At 32.6% G+C, this 21,327-nt stretch overlaps 1 protein-coding gene across 1 annotated transcript; it reads right to left on the reverse strand.

Annotated features, from left to right (window-relative positions):
- Positions 1-9,865: 9,865 nt before the first annotated feature.
- LOC113857822 (PH, RCC1 and FYVE domains-containing protein 1-like) lies at positions 9,866-19,206 on the reverse strand. Its single transcript, XM_027490044.1, has 9 exons — positions 18,571-19,206; positions 18,178-18,264; positions 17,576-17,665; positions 17,256-17,336; positions 16,870-17,054; positions 14,742-16,779; positions 13,872-14,018; positions 12,454-12,746; positions 9,866-10,208 (listed from the first exon to the last, which is right to left on the reverse strand). The coding sequence occupies exons 1-9, from the start codon at positions 18,616-18,618 to the stop codon at positions 10,118-10,120; spliced, it is 3,060 nt and encodes a 1,019-aa protein (XP_027345845.1). The 5' UTR covers positions 18,619-19,206; the 3' UTR covers positions 9,866-10,117.
- Between the last annotated feature and the right edge of the window lie 2,121 nt (positions 19,207-21,327).

A 21,327-nucleotide genomic window follows, 5' to 3' on the forward strand; every position in this document is an offset into this window, starting at 1 on the left:
ATAAGTTCTTATATTATCTTTGAATAAATTTGATGATTAAATGTATTATATAAATTTTTAAAAATATATTAAATAAGTACTTAATTAAGTTATATATTCAAACATATTTATACTCTGGTACTTAAAGAATAAGAAAATATAGTACTACAATAATAAAAAAAAAAACTTGTAAAAAAATTGTCTACAGCAGTTTAATTATTTAAACAATAATTCTAGAATGAACTACTCTAGGGTTTGTCGTGTGCTTAGCAATCTAAAGCTAAAACTTAAACCAAAATTTTAATTTTTAAAATAACATGTGAACAATGTATCAGTGTGGCTTAAGGTAAGAAAAACCGTAAAAATGCTAACAACTAAACAATTATATATATATATATATATATATATATATATATATATATATATATATATATACTTTTGCAAAACATTTCATGACTTAAAAAAGAAGTAATATATATTATTATTGTTCATACAAATAAATAAATCATTGTAAATTTAAAATATATGTAATATTATTATTTTTATGATTGTTATTATTCTTTAATAAAGAGAAGAAAAGATATATTTTCATATAACGCTTACAATTATTATTATTATTATTTTCAATTCTCCCATATAATATTTGAATTCTTATTTTAATATTTTCATGTTATAAAACAATGTAAGTTAATAAATTAATTGACAAAATATTAAAACTCTAAACTCTTAATTTATATTGAATTAGTATGTTAAAATTTGAAAGTTCAATTTAAAGTACTATTTGTTAAGATTGCAATAATCTTAAAACTTAATTTTATCGTAAAAATATCTTTAAGTGGATATAGTACAATAATATTTAAAATTTTAATAAAATTAAGTTTAAAATGAAAATTAAGAAATAATATTAGAATATAATAAAAATTAACAAATAGAATGTTCATTTTAAAAAAACAAACAAACAATTACGAGGCTTATAAAAATGAGATACCTCCAAAAACTTCTCTAATTAAAAAAATAAGAACTAAAAAATATAATATAAATTTAATTTACCAGTATTATTGTTTAATTTAAATGAGAATTTATCCAAAGTAAATATTTGTATTTGTCTCATAAAATGTTAAATTATTCTGTACCATAAACTTCTTTATACTTTCAACAATTTTTGTAAAGTTTAATCTCATTTTGGAAGTTAAATACAAGTTTTCTTATTTGTTGAGAACACTTTTGCTTTTGAAGAAAACACAACTTGTTTTAATCTCTTTTAGAAAAATTTAATATAAAAGAAAACCTACTCTAAGATAAAATGTGGTATTTACAAAAGTTCTTGAGGTATATGATGACTCAACCTTAGTCATCCATAACTTGAAAAGGGAACGAGGTACTCAAGATGCAAAATTAATTTCTTATTAAGCTTTCATCAAGGAATTGAGGGAATATCTTGATGAAATCACTTTTCAGCACATTTTTCATGAGGAGAATCAACTTGTTGATATTTTAGTTACTCTATCATCAATGTTCTAATGAGTCAAAAAGAGAACATGTCGCTTATAAAGATATGACAACATGATCAATCTGCTTATTGTCAAATGATAGAAAAAGAATCTAATAATAAACTCTAGCACTATAACATTAAGAACTACTTAAAAAATCAAGAATAGTCATTAAGTGTCTCTCTTAGTGAACAAAGAACATTGAGTAAATGAGTAATGAATTTCTTTTTTAATGTAGATGTACTATATAAAAAGAATCATGATATGATGATTCTAAGATATTTGCATGCTCTAGAAACACAAAAGATCATTATATATATATATATATATATATATATATATATATATATATATATAAACAAAACATAAAACTTTTAATACATATGAGTCACACTTAAAGACAGAATACATAAAGTTGCTTTATTAGAGATTCTTCAATCATTGAAGATAGGCTCATAACTAGGAGAGAGATTTGGATCGTCATTAGTTCCCCATCCTTCTTGATCTATTACTGATTGAAAAGGATCCTGAGACTCCATCACTGTATCAGTTGGTGATGATTCAGCTTCATCACGAATAATGACATGTGCTTCTCTTTCCCAATTTCCAAAACCAAGACTAGATGAGACAAGAGGTGAAACCACTTGTTGAATCTTATTCCACATGTTATCATCATAAGGATCTGGAGGGAAAATGATATCCATAGGTTTCAGATTTGAACAAGTGAAATTTACTTTAGTCATTTCTTCTTAAGCTCCATTGATTACATGGAGATGAGTAATTAAATCTGCCTGGTGAAAAGGTGGTGTTTCTGGTTCAGATACATCCTTTATACTTCCATATGTATTCCAAAATTTGACTTGATTCTGGGTATAAAGTAATTTAGAAGTTGGATGTTCAAAGTAAGGCCTATGAATGATTACTACAATAACATTTCTTGGGAACTCAGACGGTTACCAAATGAATAACCTCTCCATTTCTGTTTGGAAATCCTTTTTCCAATAAGGAATGAGTTGATACAATGTTAATAATTCCATAAGAGGGATGACTCATTTTGGGAATTATTAAGAAACTCAAACATTTTGAAATTGGTAAAGACTATATGATAATGAAACAGGAGAGAAACACACCACAAGTACCAGAGGTCTTCTTCAATCATTGAAATTTCCATTAACAGAGTAAAGATATTTAGATAAGGAGCATCTGGATGAAACCAGGAAGGTTTTGGTTTGACTCCATGATTATGAAGAGAAAGTGCCAGATAATGGAACATATGATTGCAGCCAAAATCTTTTATGTATTCTGGAGTGATAAAGTCATCAGTTCTAAAATCTGATGGAAACATGTGAGAAGGACTATGGCTAGAACTGGCTTCTGCATTATTGAGTGAGAATATCAATGGATAGGTTTGTACAGAAGTAACAATGGAGATAGGCTTTTTTGGACGAGATAACAGATCTGGGACTATGTTCTTTTCTCCTTTGATGTATTTGACAGTAAAATCATACCTGAAAAACCAATTCTTTAGTCTAAGAATTTGAGGATCAAGAGGCATCTTATTCTTGAATTCAAGGAGTGCAGGAAAAGAGGAATTATTCATTTGAACTTCAAAATTATGTTCTCTTAAATGAAAATCAAATTTTTGAATTCTATTTTTCACCGCCAAAGCTTCCTTGTAAGTGGTATGATAATACTTCTCTAATTCTTTAAATTGTCCACTGGCATGTCTACAGTAAGCCTTTTTTCCTTCTATTTCTTCCAATAAGACAGCTCTTCAATAATGATAACTGGCATCAATTTGTAGAATCCTTTTTCCTTCTCCAGGGATCTTTAATGGCGGAGGATTCTGAGCTATCTATTTTAGATGATGAACAACTTCAATTTGTTCTAGACCCCATGATAGAGAATTTTTCCTTAAGAGTTTTGATAGAGAACTTGTATATTTTGCAGCATTAGGGATAAAATCCCTAATGTAATTCAAGACCCCTAAAAATTATTGAATCTATTTTATAGAAAAATTTTCATCAGGAAAATTAAGTAGTTCTTTAGTAATATGAGGTTGAGGTTGGTAATTTTCTTGAGAAAAATACATTCTCAGAAAATCTATCTGGGTTTGAGCTAATTGTATATTCTTTTCAGACAGCATGATTCTATGAAGATCAGCAAGTTCAAAGAATTTGTTTAAAAGAACCTTATAAGATTCTTTATCCTTTGAAAATAGAAGAACATCATCTATATAGATGAGAATATTGTCTAGAATAGGCTCAAAGATTCTTGTCATGACCTTTTGAAAAAGTGAGGGTGCAACCTTTAGACCAAATGGAAGTACTTTCCATTGATATTGAGCATTGAAAATGCAGAAAGCAATTTTGTATCGATCTGCTAGATCAATCCCAAGTTGCCAGAAACCAGATTTCAAATCAAACTTTGAAAAGATCACGGCTTCTTTAATCAGAGTATGAAGAGATGAAGTCTTTGGAATAGGAAATTTATTGTCTTTGAGGAAATGGTTCAAGGGTTTGTAATCAATAACTAACCTCTTTTTTCCTCTCAGTCTTTCTGATCTTTTCTCTACATAAAATGCTTGGCATTCCCATTTAGACTTTGTAGGCTCAATCAATCCTTGTCTCAAGAGTTCACTACATTCTTGTCTAGCTAGTTGAAGATCACTAGGACCCATTCCAGGATGAGTAGCTTTGGTAGGATTGATATCTTCATTGAGTTTAAAAGGAAGCAGAATAAAAAATTCTGGATTGTGCCAAATAGGATTTAGATGAGAAAAATTCTCATAGCCTTCAGCACATAATTTTTTGAGTTTTCCTTTGATTTCAACATATTCTTCTGGACATTCTTCAAGGGAATAAAGATTCAAGATATCAGTATAAGGCTTAAAGTTTCTTTTGAATTTGATCCCTTTCGGAAGAATTTGAAGTTTTTCAGCAAGGTAGTAGGCATCCATGCCAAGGAGAATACCTTTGTTGGGTAGATGACTTCCTATAACTTTCATCCAAACTATATAATCTGGGAAAAATTTAATTCCAATGGGCATTTTTAAGACTAGATCAGTTTTGAAGAGTTTTCCATCAGCAGCTACAAAAAAAGATGGATCTTTCTTCCAAATTTTTTTAGGAAGAATATTTGGATTCATCATCGTTCTTTGAACTCCAGTATCCATATAAGCAATAACCTTTTTTTGGAGTAGCAAACTTTGAAGAGAGAACTTGGACTTCAACATAAGGTTGTGAGGGAGTTTGAGTGAGACTCTCAACTTCTTGGGCAGAATAAAGTGGAATGAAATCACTTTCTTTGTCAGCTGAGTCAGAGGAATCATCAGAGAAATTTTGTACTGCAAAAATTGTGTCTTGATCAACTTTTTTTTGCTTAGAGTATTCTGATTCAATGTCTCCTTCAATAAGATCTAATGAATTTATCAGATTTTGAGCTATAGAATCTTTGTTAGGACATTTTTTTGCAAAATGCCCTTTCTTTCCACATATAAAACATCTGGTGCCTTTGTTTTTCCCTTTTTTAGATTTCTTCTTAAAAAAATTTATATTCTTTTTCTTTTTCTTTTTCTTTGAGAACTTCTTTATCTTTCCTTTCTTTTTGGATGAACAGACACACTTCTTGTCTTTGCACCCAATTTTAAGATAATTTTTCTTGCATGCTTTAGTGAATTTTGATCTTTGATTCATAACATCTATGAAGAACAAATGTTGTCTACAAAGTTTGTCAAGAGCTTCTATAGTCATCTGGTGGATTTGTCCAAGACTTAAGTTGGTTAAGTCTCTCCCTTGAGCAGTAATCACCTTGTGAATTTCATGTTGTAATTCTTCGGGAAGAGAAGCAACATAAGTGTTTTTGAGACTGGTATCATTGTATCCATTAAGGAGATAGAAACTTTCTACCATTCTCTTATAATGCTTATTCAAATGACTTTTCTTCAACGAGTAACACTTCATTTCAAAATAATCATGCCTGACTTTTTTATCATAAAGATCTGTATCTCCCACAAATTCTTGGTGAATTGCTCCAAGAACTGAGCGTGTATTGGCCAATTGGTGAAAGTGGTCTTGTTTCACACTTCCAAGATTGTGGTACCATTCTTTTAAGGAACCAATCATTCTACAACAAAATTTTTCAATGACTTTCTATGGATCAGCATATGCAACAAAATCAAGTAGTCACTTTCTCCAATGTTGAGAAGAAACATCATCGAGAGTAAAATAAGGACCTCCATTAAGTTTAGATCCTTTTTTTTTTCCTTCTTGTTAACTTCTTCTTCTTCATTTTCTTGAGAATCATAAAAGATCCTTTAAAATTACTGGATTCAGCTGTATGGACCATCATCATCCTAGTAATGTCAGTGAAATCATTTTCTAATGCTTCTGATGTTTCTGTTGAAATTATTTCAGATGATTCTTTGGATATTTCTGAATTGCTTTGGGAATCATCAAAATTGGAAACTTCAGACGATTCTCTAATTGTTTCTTCTTAAGATAAACTGGAATCAGATTCATTAGTACTATTTTCTCTCTCAGTCACTAATCCTTGAAAAGGGGTTTTTTCTGGAATAGTTTTTAAAGATTTCTTTGGAGGAGATTGATCCTCTTCTGAGGAATCTAAATCTTTTGTTTTGATAGTATCAGAAGAAGAGATACTCATCTTTCCTTTTCCTTTTGAGCTTTTAGGAATAGGCTCAGGTTTTGGCCTGTATACTGAAGGAAGAGAGTATGAACAGGCTGTAAATGTTTTCCTAGAATAAAAAGGAGATGGACTGAAAGGAGAATAATAACTTTACTGCACAAGAGGTGGTATAAAGAAACGATTTATTTCATGTTCTCTATTCTGTTGTTTGATTGAGATTATCTCATCCATTTCTTTGATCTGCTCCTTTAATCTCCCGATTTATTTGTCTTTCTTGTGGTATTTTCCTGCGAATACAACCTTTTCTTCAGTTAACTTTGAAATGTCCAATTTCAATCTAGCAATCTGCTTTTGAGATTCTTTGTAATACTTTATGAGCTTTTCAGATAAGTATTGGAGTATTTCATCATTTTTGTGGATGGAATCAGCGATCTGATCTATTTTTCCATCCATTTTTCTTAAAAGCTTATTTTGGACCAAAGAATTCTTAGTATGCCAGTTAAGAACTTCTTCAGCTTGGGATAGAGCTTTTAGAACTCCATCTGGTTGGACTTCAAAAGGAATCACTAAAGGTCTAGTGTTGACCTTAGTGACAGGATCTACTTTCCTTTCAAGAAAAGAAAATTCTTCATCATATCTAGAAAACATCATGCAAGAAATAGGATTCTAAACTTTTTCAGGAAGAGAGACGAAAGAATTACAAAGTCCTGGTAGAGGAGGCCAGGTGATCAAATATGGATGTATTACCAGAGTGCATCCAGCAATCACATTCAAGATCAAATATTGAAGGATCAACATCCCACATGAAGTGACCATCAAATTTATCAGAAAAGATGGCAGACCCATCTAGTTTGAAGCTGTATACTGGAATTTTATCTTCTCCAGTTACTGGAGTGATCATCATAGATTGAAAACAGTTAGTGGACAGGCTGAGATCATCTTCTGGTCTTTTAAAGATTATCCGGACACCACCATCAACATATCTCCTAAAAGTAACTTCAGAAGATTGGATTGACTTGTTGTTCTTTCAAATTTTTTCATAATTAGTTGTCCATTCAAGTAGGATCAATTTGAAGAGTTCTTTCCTAGGAATCTGTCTAGGAATTTGGATGATAGAAGGAACATCATCTTCATTCCTATTAGCAATGAAAAAAAGATTGTCATTATTCATTCCTAGAAGAGGAAGATCATGTGCATGATAGCCTATAAATCATTTGATAATGGAGTGTAACCGACAGAGCTTCTTCAATTTGCTCTACTCCAGTAATCTGAATTTGAACCTTCAACCTGGTTGGAAGAGTTTTATCTTTCAAAGCAACATTGTAGTTTGGGAAGATTGACAGGACCACGCTTCCAACATGAAGGGTGGTTAGCAAAGTGGCAATGACAGCATGCTCATAATGAATATAAGTTGTGTCAAGGAGGGCAATTTTGGCAGTGATAAGAAGATTTTTCCTACCATGTAATGATAAGATTAATCTAATTGCTCTAAAGTGAAGAATAATATATCCTTCAGTTTTTCAGTAGTCAATGAATGTTTTAGAAATTTTAAGGTTGATGTACTGTTCTTTTGAAGTGGCTGGTAATTTACACTGGTCTATTCTAGTAGACTAGACATATTCTTTAATAGGAGATTGTTTTCTAAGAATCAGTAAGTTTATCCTGTTGGCAAGAGGAGATTTTTTTCTTCTAAACACATTGTACGGGCTTAATAAAGGAGCTATGGATTCATGGACTTTTGCATCTTCAGGAACATATGTATATACAATTAGATTTTCTATTTTGTCCGTAACTATTCAAATACAGTTTTTTGGTAAGGACATTGGTGAGTTTAAGAGGATAGCAGAAATTTCAGTAGAAGAAGATTGAGTAGTATTTATAGTTGTTTTCATGATTGTAAAGATCTTACTCACTTTATTTATGATGACTATCACACTTCTCTTCCTTTTCAACAGAGACTTTAAGCTCTAAGTTAAATCAGGTGTTTGTGGCATTAATTTATTATTTTGAACTAATAAATATACGTAAAATTAACTACACTATAATATTAAATAATTAATTAATTATTAAATAACTATTAAATAGTATTTAAAAAATAATATTTTATTATTTAATTATTGTATAGTTAAAAAAATATGTATTACTAAATTTTAATTAAATTCATAAATTATTAACGTAATATATTAAATTTAATTAAATAAATTAAACAAATGCAAAAGTTAAATTTTATTTTATTTTATAATTTTTTTAATATAATTATATTTGATATTATTTTTAATGATAAAATTTTAATGTATTGAATAAATATTTTTTTATTTTTTAAAATATTTTTATATTTAAAATATATTATTTAATTTATTTAAATAAAATATTATAAAAAATAATATAATAATTATTAATTACTTTCTAAAATAGGTGAGTTAACTCGGCCCTTGGTCTTTTATCAGCTTTTCATTTTTCTCCTTTGTCTTCATTGCTTCAAGTTTCATTGTTCCTTTATTTCATTTTTATTTGGTCTTCATTGCATTGAGTTTCGTTCCTTTCTTACCACCTTCTGCGAGCATATTTCAAGTATCACTACTCTTTAAGCACTTTCATTATTTTGAACATAATATAAAAAGCTTAATTTATCTTTAAAAAATAGCGTTTTCGTGAGCTTCCATCCACCTATCAATGCTAGAAAACCCTGACAGCTTCACTTGAGTCACTAATTCTTAACGCTTTGGAACCTACACACCCATTTATAAGTTTTGATGGTTATTTATGGTATCCAGTCCTTTTGTTTAGTCTTCTTTTCACTCAAGAATGCTTCCCCAAAATTGGAGAACTTGAACCAAAGCTTTAGGACTTCAGCGTTGAGAAGAGGAATGCGATCAAAACCAATGAAGCCTTAGAATTTCCTGGCAAGCAGCGGGATACAATACAGAGCAAATCCTAAGGGACAAAGGTGAGCGAAGTGGAGAAGTTCAGGGCAAGGAACTTGAGGGAGAAAATTATTATTTTGGAGTGCCCGATCTTGGGAGATAGTTTTGCTACCTTCTTACGAAACTTGAGGCCGTAATGAAAGATGCACTTGAGTATTCATCACCATTTTTTCCCCACTTTTCCCAGTAAGAACATTTTTTCTCTGCAAGATTTAGAACGGATGCTAATCAACATGGCGCATCTAATAAGTTTTCAGACTCTTCCAAGGAATTTACCCCAAAAAATGGTGTTGGATGGATGAAAAAACAAAACTAATGGTAGCAAGTCAAATTTAAACAAAACTAATGATAGGGCTTGAAAAATGAACTACAAAATGTCCAAATCCTCGTTACTGAGGATGGCTAGTCAAATTTAAACACCATCCAGTTGACAAAAAAAAAAAAAAAAAACACTATCCGCGTACCTTTTTACTTTAGATTCACGATAAAATCCTTTTAGGCTATAAAACGACGGCATAGAAGCAGAATGCAAGACTATGCATGCAAAGCTATTGCAAATCGAAATGGTGAAAATGACCACAATTAAACGTTCGTACAGCCATGGATGTAAAGTGGAGTGCGGTGCTACGCTATGTGCCGAATGGAGTAAGCAAAATGATAAAATGCACAGCAAGAAATCACTAGGTTGGCAAGAAAAGTAGCTATACAATAAATGAAAAGAAACTGAACAAAAGAACTCAGCTGCAAGTAAAACATACAAGCACTTTCACTGTTGTACAAAAAAGAGAGAGAGAGACACAGCTGAATTGCACCGCACTCGTCGTCAGTGAGTACAGTAAGGAAAATTTTCCTCCGCTATTTTTTTTGGGAAGCGGGGTTTAGTAGCACTTTTCTGGAAAGTAATAAGTTTCCTTCCTACTGTGGTTTTTTCCCATAATTTCATATCCTACCTGTCCATTTTGGACAAAAGATCCTTGTTAATTTTGGAAGAGGGAGAAGGGAAAAGAATTTACTGTTTCCACAGGGTCACAGAAGAAGGTTCACTTTTTTACTCAAGGGAATACATTCACTTGCTTTCTATAAAGCAACTATATTGTGCCGCTCCAATATTTTGGTTCCATTTTCAGCCCACCACTTTTCAGCTTGTTCTTCGGTGAAATGCCTTCTACTGTTAAAACAATTGATAATTTGAGTTAAGTATCCTATCACCAAATTAACAGAGAAAGAAAATATTCTTAAACATCCATCACAATTTTAAATGAAAGCACTAGATTTTCCTTTTTCTTTTGTTTTTGGGCTACACACCTACACATTCATATAGCTAGCAAGGGAGGGGGTGAATCAGACATGTGCTTTCCCCTCAGTCCTTGACTTTGGCGAGGACATTAGGCTACCATATCAAGTCAAGGATCAAGCCACAATTGATACATATTTTTCATATATTGTTCTATACCCACTTGAAACTATTTCCTTGATTGATAATTTGATTTCAACCACTAAAATAGAAAGGTTGTGCACTTAGCATGAGAATCAATACTTTTCAACTTTGCAAGGAACAAAATAAATTTTGGTCAGCAGCTTCTTATCGTCATTTACTAAGGGATTCAAGGGTTAAATAGGACTTGTAAATTATGATATACCTGTGTGTGTGAACTTGGTAATATCTGAATTTTTAACAGCTAATTTTTGTCAATACAATTACAGGATAACTGTACAGGTAAGTCCCTTTTCCTTGCATGAATTATCAATTCGTTTTGAAATAAGCATTTGCTAGAGGTCTAGCCAGTAAATTATTTGAATTTGGCCATTGCAAAATAATAGATTAATATGACATAAGGGTTGCAAATGAATATATTTTAGTCAACAACATTTCAAAATCTCTAAATTTTTAAAATTGAATTTGGAAGATAAAACTCAAGCAAAAGGCAACTGATAGAAATTAGGTATCTTATTAAGAAAAGATACAAATAATCCCCGATTCAAAGTTAGAGTACTGCAGTTCTTCGAGGGACTGCAGTTCTTCGAGGGACTGCACCTCCCAAGTCAAAGGTCCCTCTCAACAACTTTTCTTATTTATAGGTAGCTTGCCTTAAAGCAACCAATTATTCCACTAACTAATTGATGTAACAAACTAACTAAGTAAGTAAAGAATATCTATCAGCAATATTATGATTTATCTATCTTAGAAGTATATACAAAGCAACATGCCTCTGTTCCGTTGTTTTGGTCTAGGGCAGACAACTAGTCATAAGTGTATTGAAACTTGAAAGTATCAAATCCATCATAAAAGTATTGCGATAGAATTGGCAAACTCTGGCCCAAGGATATAGACAGTTTTGATACTTAAGTTGTTATGCTGCAAGTGTTCATTGGAACAATTTGCTAATAGTCTTCTTATGAGACAACAATACAAGTTGAACTACCAGAAAGCTGCATGATTGAACGCTAAGTGACACAAGCTTATAGCCCCCACATCAACCTGCCCTAATTGTATTTTATGTTGCTTTTATGGAGTCAGCTTTAAGTGGAACTAGATGTATGTGCTGACCTGTTAAATCTATCCTATAATAAGATGAGTTTCAGATTTGGTAAGGAAACAGCAACAGATAAAAAGGGTAAAAAAGAAGGATATGGCATGCAAGGTGGTTGGAAAAGTACTTTGAATAGTTTGATCGCCATCATCTCTGGGTTTTGGCCTTACTCAACTCTAAAAGCTATCTTGTAAAGTAACTATTTTCTTAACATTTATAAAAGTTCTACTTTGGCCATGTCTACACTTAATGTGAGATCTTAACATGCTTCTTTCATGCCCAGGATTAGACAACTTTAATATGGAGATTGTAGGAATGATATTTTTTTATATTGCACCAAAAAAACTGCAGGCCCAATTAGGTTGCACTGAAAAAACCACAGGATCAGGTTGACTGCAATAGAAAAATTTGAGGGGCTAGTTTTCTAATATTTTTAGACAGTCGAGGATGGCTCAATATCATATCTATAATAGGCTTTGATACCATCTCGAATTTGAGTTTGGCCCAACTCAACCTCAGAAGCTAGCTCATGAAAGTAAAAATTGCCTTAAACTTTATAAGCTATAATTTTAGCCAAATTTTGTAGTTGACAGAGGATCTCAACATCATCCATTGTGCTTGAGTTGAAAGTAGTGATAAAAGTACTCATGTCAAAAGAGAAAATCCTACAATAACAAATCGGTCTTGTAACCAAGCAGAGTCACTTCTCATCTATGGGGAGATTCTGTGTTCATAAACTATTCTGTAATTACTCTTATTATTTCATGACAGAATTTATTCTAACATTGGGCATAAAATTTTAGAATAAAACCTACAGTCAATATACAAATGTGATGAAGTTTTGATACATATAGTAATTAGAGGATAGCAAAGAATAAGTACCTGAAGCGAACACGCTTAAGCTCATTACCACCACATGACAGGGATGACAAACTTACGTACACACCTGGTTCATCTTGCACCACCCACTCTGCCTTTCCACTTTGTGTTCTTACACCATTAGGTAATATCTGATTTGCTACATTGCTGCTGCCTTCATTTTTGGGGGTGAGAGTGTTTGTTAAATGGATTTCATCTATGGACTGATTTAGAATACTATTAGTGGTTTCAGCACAGGACTCTGCACTGGAGTCAGCGTTATGTCCTTCTGGCAGTCTTTGCACCATTTCCTTCAACTGTAACACAATTTAACATCCACGGGAAATAATTGATCAATGGCTAAAGCACAGGAATGGTCAACTTCAATAGCAATCACCTAATCCTGCATCTCTTGATTGCCACAAACCAAAAGAAATATATCATGGATTTGTTATGTCCCAATTCTAATGATAAAAAATTAGTTTACCCCCATTTTTTTTTCTTAAATCCTTCAACAGGTAAACTGTAATTTAGGCATTTGTCAGCAAAGACAACACTAACTGTACACTTTTCGTGGTGAATTTCAGTTGTATGGGAGGAAAGAACACAAGAAAGGAGAGATATTTTAAAAAATTGACATAGAAAATTTTGATTTTTTTGTTTTTGGGTTATGGAGTTCTCTTTCTTCCCTACTCTTCATTGAAATGAGAAAATTTCAAATTTTTTAAGTTTTCTTTCTTCCTTATCTTCATTCTCTCGATCCAAACATAGAGATGGTGCTGAGTGCGGGTAATTTTCACCTACTGATGGGGTACAAATTAACAGCATTTATTGCACACAATCAAATAGTCGGCTTGGTTACTGAATTCATTTTCATCAAGAGATTTTATCCAAAATATGATTTAAGTTGTGTAGATGTAATAAGTATTCGTCTTCTATTCCATCTATTTATATCAATATTTCTACAGTATGATGATTTAAGTTGTGTAGATTTATTAAGTATTCATCTTCTATCCCATCTGTTTATATCAATCTTTTGTTCCAAAGCTGGAATGTTTTAAACATCAAATCTAAAGACCTGCTACTTACCATGTGCATTAACCAGTTCATCATACTGTAGAAATATGCAGTAGATACCACATGATCGCCCCTCAGAAAGAAAGTTGTGACATGCACAAATTGCCTTTTATATTGAACACAAAGTAAAATTCAATGTAACTGGTTCCCTAGTTTTGGTTATTTCACCCAAGGTCCTATATTAGTTCATTTATTCTCATTCCCAAGATATGATCCCCCAAAGATTTTTAGCTCTAGATCTGCCCTTGCAAGCAAAACTTACATAATCCATAGAGCAAATTAACAAACCTCAACAATGCTTGCAAATATAGAGAATAAAAATTAGAAGAGAGAAAAAAAAAAACCCTTAGGATAGAATACCCAACCTGTACAGTCAATGACTTTATAACCTCTTTTGCAGATTTACACTTTCCAGCTTCATCTGCAGCTACTGCAGTCACTTCCTTCAAATGCTTTGACGTTCTCTCAAGTTCAGCCTCAAGACTCTTTGACTTATGAGTAAGATCTTCAACCTAACCAGTATATTTGATCAGCTTTGAGATGAGTATACTTCAAATATTTATAACTTTATAGTTCCTAAACAAATAGTCAAAACAATATTAGAAAGTTAAAAACTATAATAACTTCAATTTAGTTATTGGATAATTTTTAGTTCAATTATCTTACATGACTATAGGTTCTACCCAAATCTGAGCAGTGAATACAAACTAATAAATCAAAATGCATTGCAAACAATTGATGCAAATAGTGCAATATATGGAATGCTTTTCATGATAAAGTTCAAATGATACAATATTTGCAGAACTTTCCATCTTAGAAGTTTTTTTCATTTTTTCCTTTTTGATGTTAAAGTTCACCCTTATCCTCCAAACTCTAATTAGCTGGTTCACATTTTAAGCAATTTCTTCTTTTATTCAAAAACAATATTTTAACAATGAGAGATATGCAATTTTCTAGATGTTAGTCAACAATTTCATGAAAACAAAATTGCCAAGCATCACTCCCAGAAAGATCAATATTACTTACATAGAGTACATACATGTGACATGAAAAGCCCCTTTCAAACTGTTTTAGGTGGGAAAGAACATAAGCATGAAGGAGGGATACCAAATTCGAAGACAAAGTTAACCACAACAATGGAACATATCTATCATATTATACTTTCATTAGGATTAAGCAAGGTTCTCTACAATGATAGATACACGTATGAATCAGATATATTTGATCAACCTTACCTGTGTCTTTAAACTTAAAACTTCTTGACTTAGAATATCATTTCTGTGTTTTAAATCGTCATTGACATATTCATAAGATTGTCTTGGACTTGACTTTGATGAAACTGGAGATGCTGATTGACAAGATATTCTTGCAGCAGGCTCAGAAACTGAAAGGTGTTTCTTAGAATCCCTAGAATTAGAATTTGCTGATTTTGAAGAAGCAAACCCCCCCATCTGTAATTTTCCGTTCAAAGCTGGGAAAAGATGGCTATCATGTGAATCTGGAAGCTTCGGTTGACTGCTTTCTGCTTGACCAATAGATCCAAGAGATGAAAGTCTTAAAAGTGTTCCCTGTGTTTTAGTGGCTCTACTGTCTTGCAAACTTACACATCTCAAGCTAGGAGTTTGAACCACCGGTCCTGATTCAGCAGCTTTCTTAAGTTTAAGATAACAATCATCACAAACCCGGTATGGCTTGTTGGAATTGGGAGCAAGGGAAGCTTTTATAGATTTCTTGCTGGTGCATGATTTGCAAAACACAAGTCCACAGTTGTAACAATTATGACGCTTTCTTCTGAAATTAAATGGATTACGACAACCACAACATGCAGAATGATCAAGACTTGGTATCCATTTATGAAGACATACAACAGCAGTAAAGTTTGAACCACAAACAACACTTTTCACTTGCTTATCTTTCAAAAACTCAACAAGTGTGGGTTTATTCTTGTGATCATTGTCTCCATGACCCAATTGCCCATTCAAACCCTTTCCCCATGTGTAAACCTCTGCCTTGGAAGTCAGGGCTGCAACATGATATGAACCACACGCAATATCTTCTATGAAACTGTCAGCAATTTTATCTCTAACGCGTGTTGGGACTTTTCCATCAGCTGCAGGACAACCAAGTTGTCCATAAGCTGTACTTCCCATTGAATATACATGTCCTGATGTTGTCAAAGCAATTGTAAGACTGTCACCACAAGCCACTCGGCAAATGTTTTCAGTACTCAATGCAATTACACAATCAGGAGCTAGTCTAGGTTCCCTATCACCATGTCCAAGTTGGCCTTTATCTCCATCACCCCAGGTGAAGAGTCTTCCACTAGATGAGTGTGTAGAAGATTCCACAGATTCATTCATCACCTCAACAACTGCAGCAGTGTGCCAAACACCACAGGCAACCTTGGTTATTCTCAACCCTTTCAAAGTGTCTACTTCCCGAGGAATATTTGTGCTCCTATGATCTCCAAGGCCTAAGGCACCAAAAGTTCCATCGCCAAATGTGAACAACTGCCCAGCTGATGTAACAATAGCAGTGTGCCAAGGTCCACAGGACACATATGATACACGTAAACCCTCCAAGTTACCACTTACTTTCTTAGGAATCCAGTGACTGACTTCATTTCCATGTCCAAGCAAGCCAGAATTGTGAACACCATCACCCCATGTATAAAGATCCCCAGAATAAGTAACAGCACAAGTATGATATTCTCCACATGCTACTAACTCAATATTCATGCCACTAAGAGTGTCAATGAGTTTAGGGTGAAAAACATCCACTTCTACACCATGTCCAAGCCTACCTCCTGACTCCTCCCCCCAACTAAATATCTCTCCCTGCTTAGTAACTAGAACAGCATGTCTGTACCCACAACCAATACTATGAACATCTAGAACTACTTTTGATTCCAATGCCTTGGGGAGGAATGCATCCATTTCAGAACAAGATAAGGTTCCAACTCTATGGACACCACCACCAAGAATTCCATTGCCAAGACCTTCTCCCCAAATAAAAACATCACCCAGGGCATCAAAATCTTCAGGATAAGAACCCTGGCTGGACGAACTTACAGCACTAGATAAACTAACTCGAAATGCCTCAGATGCAGAATTTCGATTGCTAGAGTTATCCACGGACCCAGAGGATAAAGAGCAATTCGCAGTTGATTCAGTATGACTGGGACTTTTGCTGGCTGCAGTGTAGGAAATTATTTCAGAGAAAGCCTTTACCCATTTATTTTGCAGATCAAAAGAACCACTGCCCGTATCTCCAGGCTCCTGTTGTTTAAATTAGAAAGATTGAAAAACATAGCAAACTGTCAATGTCTAATAGTTTATCTGAATTGTATGAAACAACAGAAGATGAAGGAAATTGTTACATACAAATGGTGAAAATGACGGAGTGGATCTTTGTGTGCCAGATTTTGGACTATCAGAACACAGACTGTCAGTTCTTGATTCAAATCTCCACTTGCGACTGTTACCTCGGGCAACTAAAGCCTTAAGACCAACAAACCAGATCTCAGCTTCATCTTTGTCCTTGCATATCTATACATAGAATGGCAATGAGTCATATCATGAAGTCTACAAGGTATAAATTCCACTATCTTATCCAATGCACTACTTTAAAACTATCAGAGTAGCCTTTTTCATAACCAGGAGAGTAAGAGAAGAAAAAAATTGAGACAATCTTCATTATAGGGCTAGTAGGTTTAATTCGCATAACAATTATGCAGAAAGAGAACGCACCAAATCCAAGGACCTATCATTGTATATAAGAGAAAATGACTGATATTCCTTTTCAGGCCGAGGATACCGATGAAATATTGCCTGGATGATAACACCAAATCAAAATAATGAGTACTGAGCAGCAAGGTGACGGCAAAAATAAAACAGGATCAGTTAAACATATGTATTTTTCCAACTAAGCCTACAAATACAAAGAATAAAGTGCAAAATCCCTCAAGAACAAAATATTGTGCTAAGATATAGGCACATCATTGAAGTTGCAATCACAGCACTCAGAATTAACCAGAGAAAATAGTCTATAGGCTTTTCTACAAACTTACAGTACGCTGCCCAGGAATGATCTTTGAAACAGTACTGAGCTTAAGTTGTTTCTCTTCCTTGCCAGAGTACCATAAAAGTAGAGACTCATCCTGAAACCAAAACCAAAAGCATTGAATAGAACAGAACATAACATGCTAATTTTCTTTCTTTTACATTCTAAATTTATTTGGAAACCACAATGCTTCAGATGTGTAGAACTAATATGTGAATGGATTAGGATAAAATCAGAATAATACAGAATAGTTCCGTATTTCAACATTGCAGATATGATGCATCTAAAGACAACGCTGTTGATCGTTCTTCTCAAGCATAACTTGCATGCTATATATAGAAACAAAACTCACATGTTCCTAAATTACCGTTCACTACTGGACTATATATTCAACATTTCAACTACTGGTTTTACTCTACTATCATGATTTAGCTGTCATCATTTCTATAAAATGGCCTAATTATTGTTGTGTTGATCACCTTCCATTATTAAACTGTTAATGTCTTCAATATCTTACGAACTTTGTTTTGTACAAATGGTATAAACTTCTAATTGAAACAAAAAACTGAGCTAGATTCATGTCTTGGAGAAATAGCAATAACAACTTACATTGGAAAGCCTAAATGGGCAGAACTTCGGCTTCCCTCTTCGCCCGTACTTCAACAGATATGAACCTTTCTTAAGAGATGTAATTGCCTATAAAGTGAACAAAAAATTTAGTTATCCATATAAGAAGATAATCCCATGACTTCAAAACTCCATAGCACAAGGGAAGACCCTGCTTCCATCTTCAACAACTCCTCATTTTAGAAAAGAAGAACTAGTATAAACTATTATTCACCCCCATTAAAATATATTAGCTGAGCAAGAACATAACAACAAAGAAATAAAAACTACGGTGAATGGTACAAACAGATAAGCAAATGGAGTGCTTTCAAGTCACTATTTTCTTACACTAATCATTACAAAACATAAAGAAAGTAAAGAAAGCAATAACAGAACCTGCTCGATATCCCTCTCGCCAGGAGCAGTTTTCTGAGGATCAGCCATTCAAGTTGCAATAACAAGTGATTCCCAAGAATGGACCCAATACCCATTTGAACCACAACAACAACCCAAAACAAAACATATACCATAGAGCAATGTCCAACCTCTCCCCATCAAAACGGATTCAGCGCATTCAAATGGATAAAAATGAGCTACTTTTATCTACCCCATAGCTCAACGACACCCCCAGCTTCATAAAACGGCAGAGAAATTTTCCTCCGGTTATCTAAACCCTAGAAAATTCGTTCCCCACCTCGAATCCCACGAAACCTTGGAATTACTCGGATTATCTCTAGCAAAGCACCTCCAACGCCTCAAATGTGGGACAAAACGACGCAGCGGGAATCAAAAGTAGCAACATTGTAACGAATCCTCAGAAATCGTGAAAACCTAACCGTTATGGAAGAACTCAGGGTCGTTGAAACCGCGGTGAAGGAAATTGGCCTAACCAGGGGTTGCGATTTGGAGTTACCGTCGTTGGGAGACAATGACTTGGGTTTTTACTCAGCTCCAATTCGCAGAGCGTTGTTCGAAAATTGTGAACACGCGAAAAGGGCCTCTCTCTCCCTCTCTCTCTCTTCCGAGAGGAGCTAACTGTTTTTTCTGCCGGTTAATGCCACGTCACCAACTGAAATCTGGGAGATAGGGATGGCTGGTTTTGTCGTTTTCTTGAACTTTGGGGGGACAAATGAGTCCAATTTCGGGATTTGAAACGACATGCCTAGCTGGTGTCGCTCTCTTCGTCCGAACAGAGGGTGCTCGGATCCCGTGCATCCACGACTACGGTGAGACCTTCTAGGGATTGCCCTTTATTTAATCAGAGACTGAGCTCCTAAAATTAACACTTGCGTTTTAAATGGGGTACACCGTATTCTTTACCACACCCGATAATCTTGGTTCCATTTGTTTTTTTCCAGGGTTTGACTAAGGATTGAAGACATTTAGGCATTAATTAATCCGCGACTCAATCTGTAGTCTCTTGGGCTTTCATTTGTATATCTACCCCTGCGGAGGAAATTTCATTTGGTTTTTGATATCAATCATAAGGTTGTCCTTGTTTGGGAGGTGAGCAGCACGTGTTGGAAAAGTTTACCATTTTGATAATTTTAATTTTTAAGAATGAATTTAAATTTTAAAACGTAGAAAATATTTATTATTTTTAACATAATAAAAATAAAATTTTAAAAAAATTATTATTTCTAAATATTTAAACTTAATGTTAAAAACTGACAATAATAAAACCATTAAACTTAATAATTGTGTTATTGGAAAATTTCAAGTGAATACATACGGAACAAATAAGTGAACAATGGTCAATAAAATTAGTATGGGTAAATCGTATTAAACAAGTGTCTTTTATTTAAACTTTTGATAAAATTAAATTTGAAATGTTTAATTTCACTAGAATACTAGAATGTATTTAAATTAATTTAAATTATATTTTTTATATTGAAGCATGTGTTATATTTGAATATTTATATATTTTAATAACTTTTCACGTATATTAAAATTGATCAAGTTAATTAGTATAACAATTTATATTATCTACGTAATTATGTACATCAAATTTTATATAATTTAGATATTTATAAATATATTAATTAAAATTTAATGTTTATTTATATTTAAAAAATATAACACCTATTAAAATAAAGAAATATGAAAAAGTACATATGAATTTTGTATTTGTATAAAAATTTATAAATTTAATTACATAATAAAAAAAATTCACATTTTATAAAAAGTTTTTAAATGCTGAAAGTATTTAAATTTAACATATAATATCAACTAATCGTGATTCTTTTTTTATATATATAAATATAAATACATAGAGAGAAGGGATGTATGTAAAATTTACTATACTATAGCATTAAATTATATATCAACTACACTATAAATAAAAATACATCATGCATATATCATTTTTTTATTTATTAATTTATGTAAACTATTATCAAATTTTTTGAATTTGAACATATATTCACAAATTTTTTAAATTATTATCAGTTAAAAAAAATTAATTGAAATATATTTTATCTATATCCATACATGTATATTTGTAAATAAAAATTGTTATGTACCTTTGTAAGTATGTGTGTATGAGATGTACATATTATACATACATACACATAATTTGATGAGGTGTCATTACTTTATAAAATCTTTCTTTAACACACTTCTTTACACTTTTTATACTTGGAAAGAAATTTTTAAAAAATGACTAATGAATCCTTTCTCTCTTATTCAATATTAACAACACACTAATACTCTCAACAGACATAACATGTAAAAAAATAATCTTGAAATTCTTTTTTCTTTTATTTTCTCGCTCCTTTTCAATGTTATTTGTTAAATTATTTTTCTCAAGCATTTCATTTATGCACAATCAAAAATATCATTAAACTTCCCTCGTCTTCTCTATTCATTTGATTTTAGTAGTTATTAATGTTGGGCATAAATGAAATAATGCATTAAACTTCCCTCCTCTTCCCTGTCCATTTGATCTTATGGATTTACTAAAGTCTATTAAAATCAACTTCCACATGCAGTGTCTCACACACAAAAGTTGATTAGAATTGACTTCTACTTTACAAGTAAAATGGTTTTACTTAACTTTTCACATGGTTTAACATGCTTATAGATATATAAAGGAGCGATAATGATGACTGAAACTAAAATATTTTGTACAAAAGTCGATTTTAATTGACTTAT

The sequence above is a fragment of the Abrus precatorius genome, unplaced genomic scaffold, assembly GCF_003935025.1.
Source record: "Abrus precatorius isolate BTA unplaced genomic scaffold, Abrus_2018 Scaffold2, whole genome shotgun sequence".
NCBI lineage: Eukaryota > Viridiplantae > Streptophyta > Magnoliopsida > Fabales > Fabaceae > Abrus > Abrus precatorius.

Bases quoted from the DNA above. Each gene is read 5' to 3' on its own strand.
- LOC113857822 (XM_027490044.1), bottom strand. From the start codon at position 18,618: ATGGCTGATCCTCAGAAAACTGCTCCTGGCGAGAGGGATATCGAGCAG. The intron at 14,019-14,741 runs GTAAGGTTGATC...TATACTGGTTAG, and splicing joins TTTTAAGTTTAAAGACACAG to GTTGAAGATCTTACTCATAA. The intron at 10,209-12,453 runs GTACTTATTCTT...TTGTTTTAACAG, and splicing joins CTTAAGCGTGTTCGCTTCAG to TAGAAGGCATTTCACCGAAG.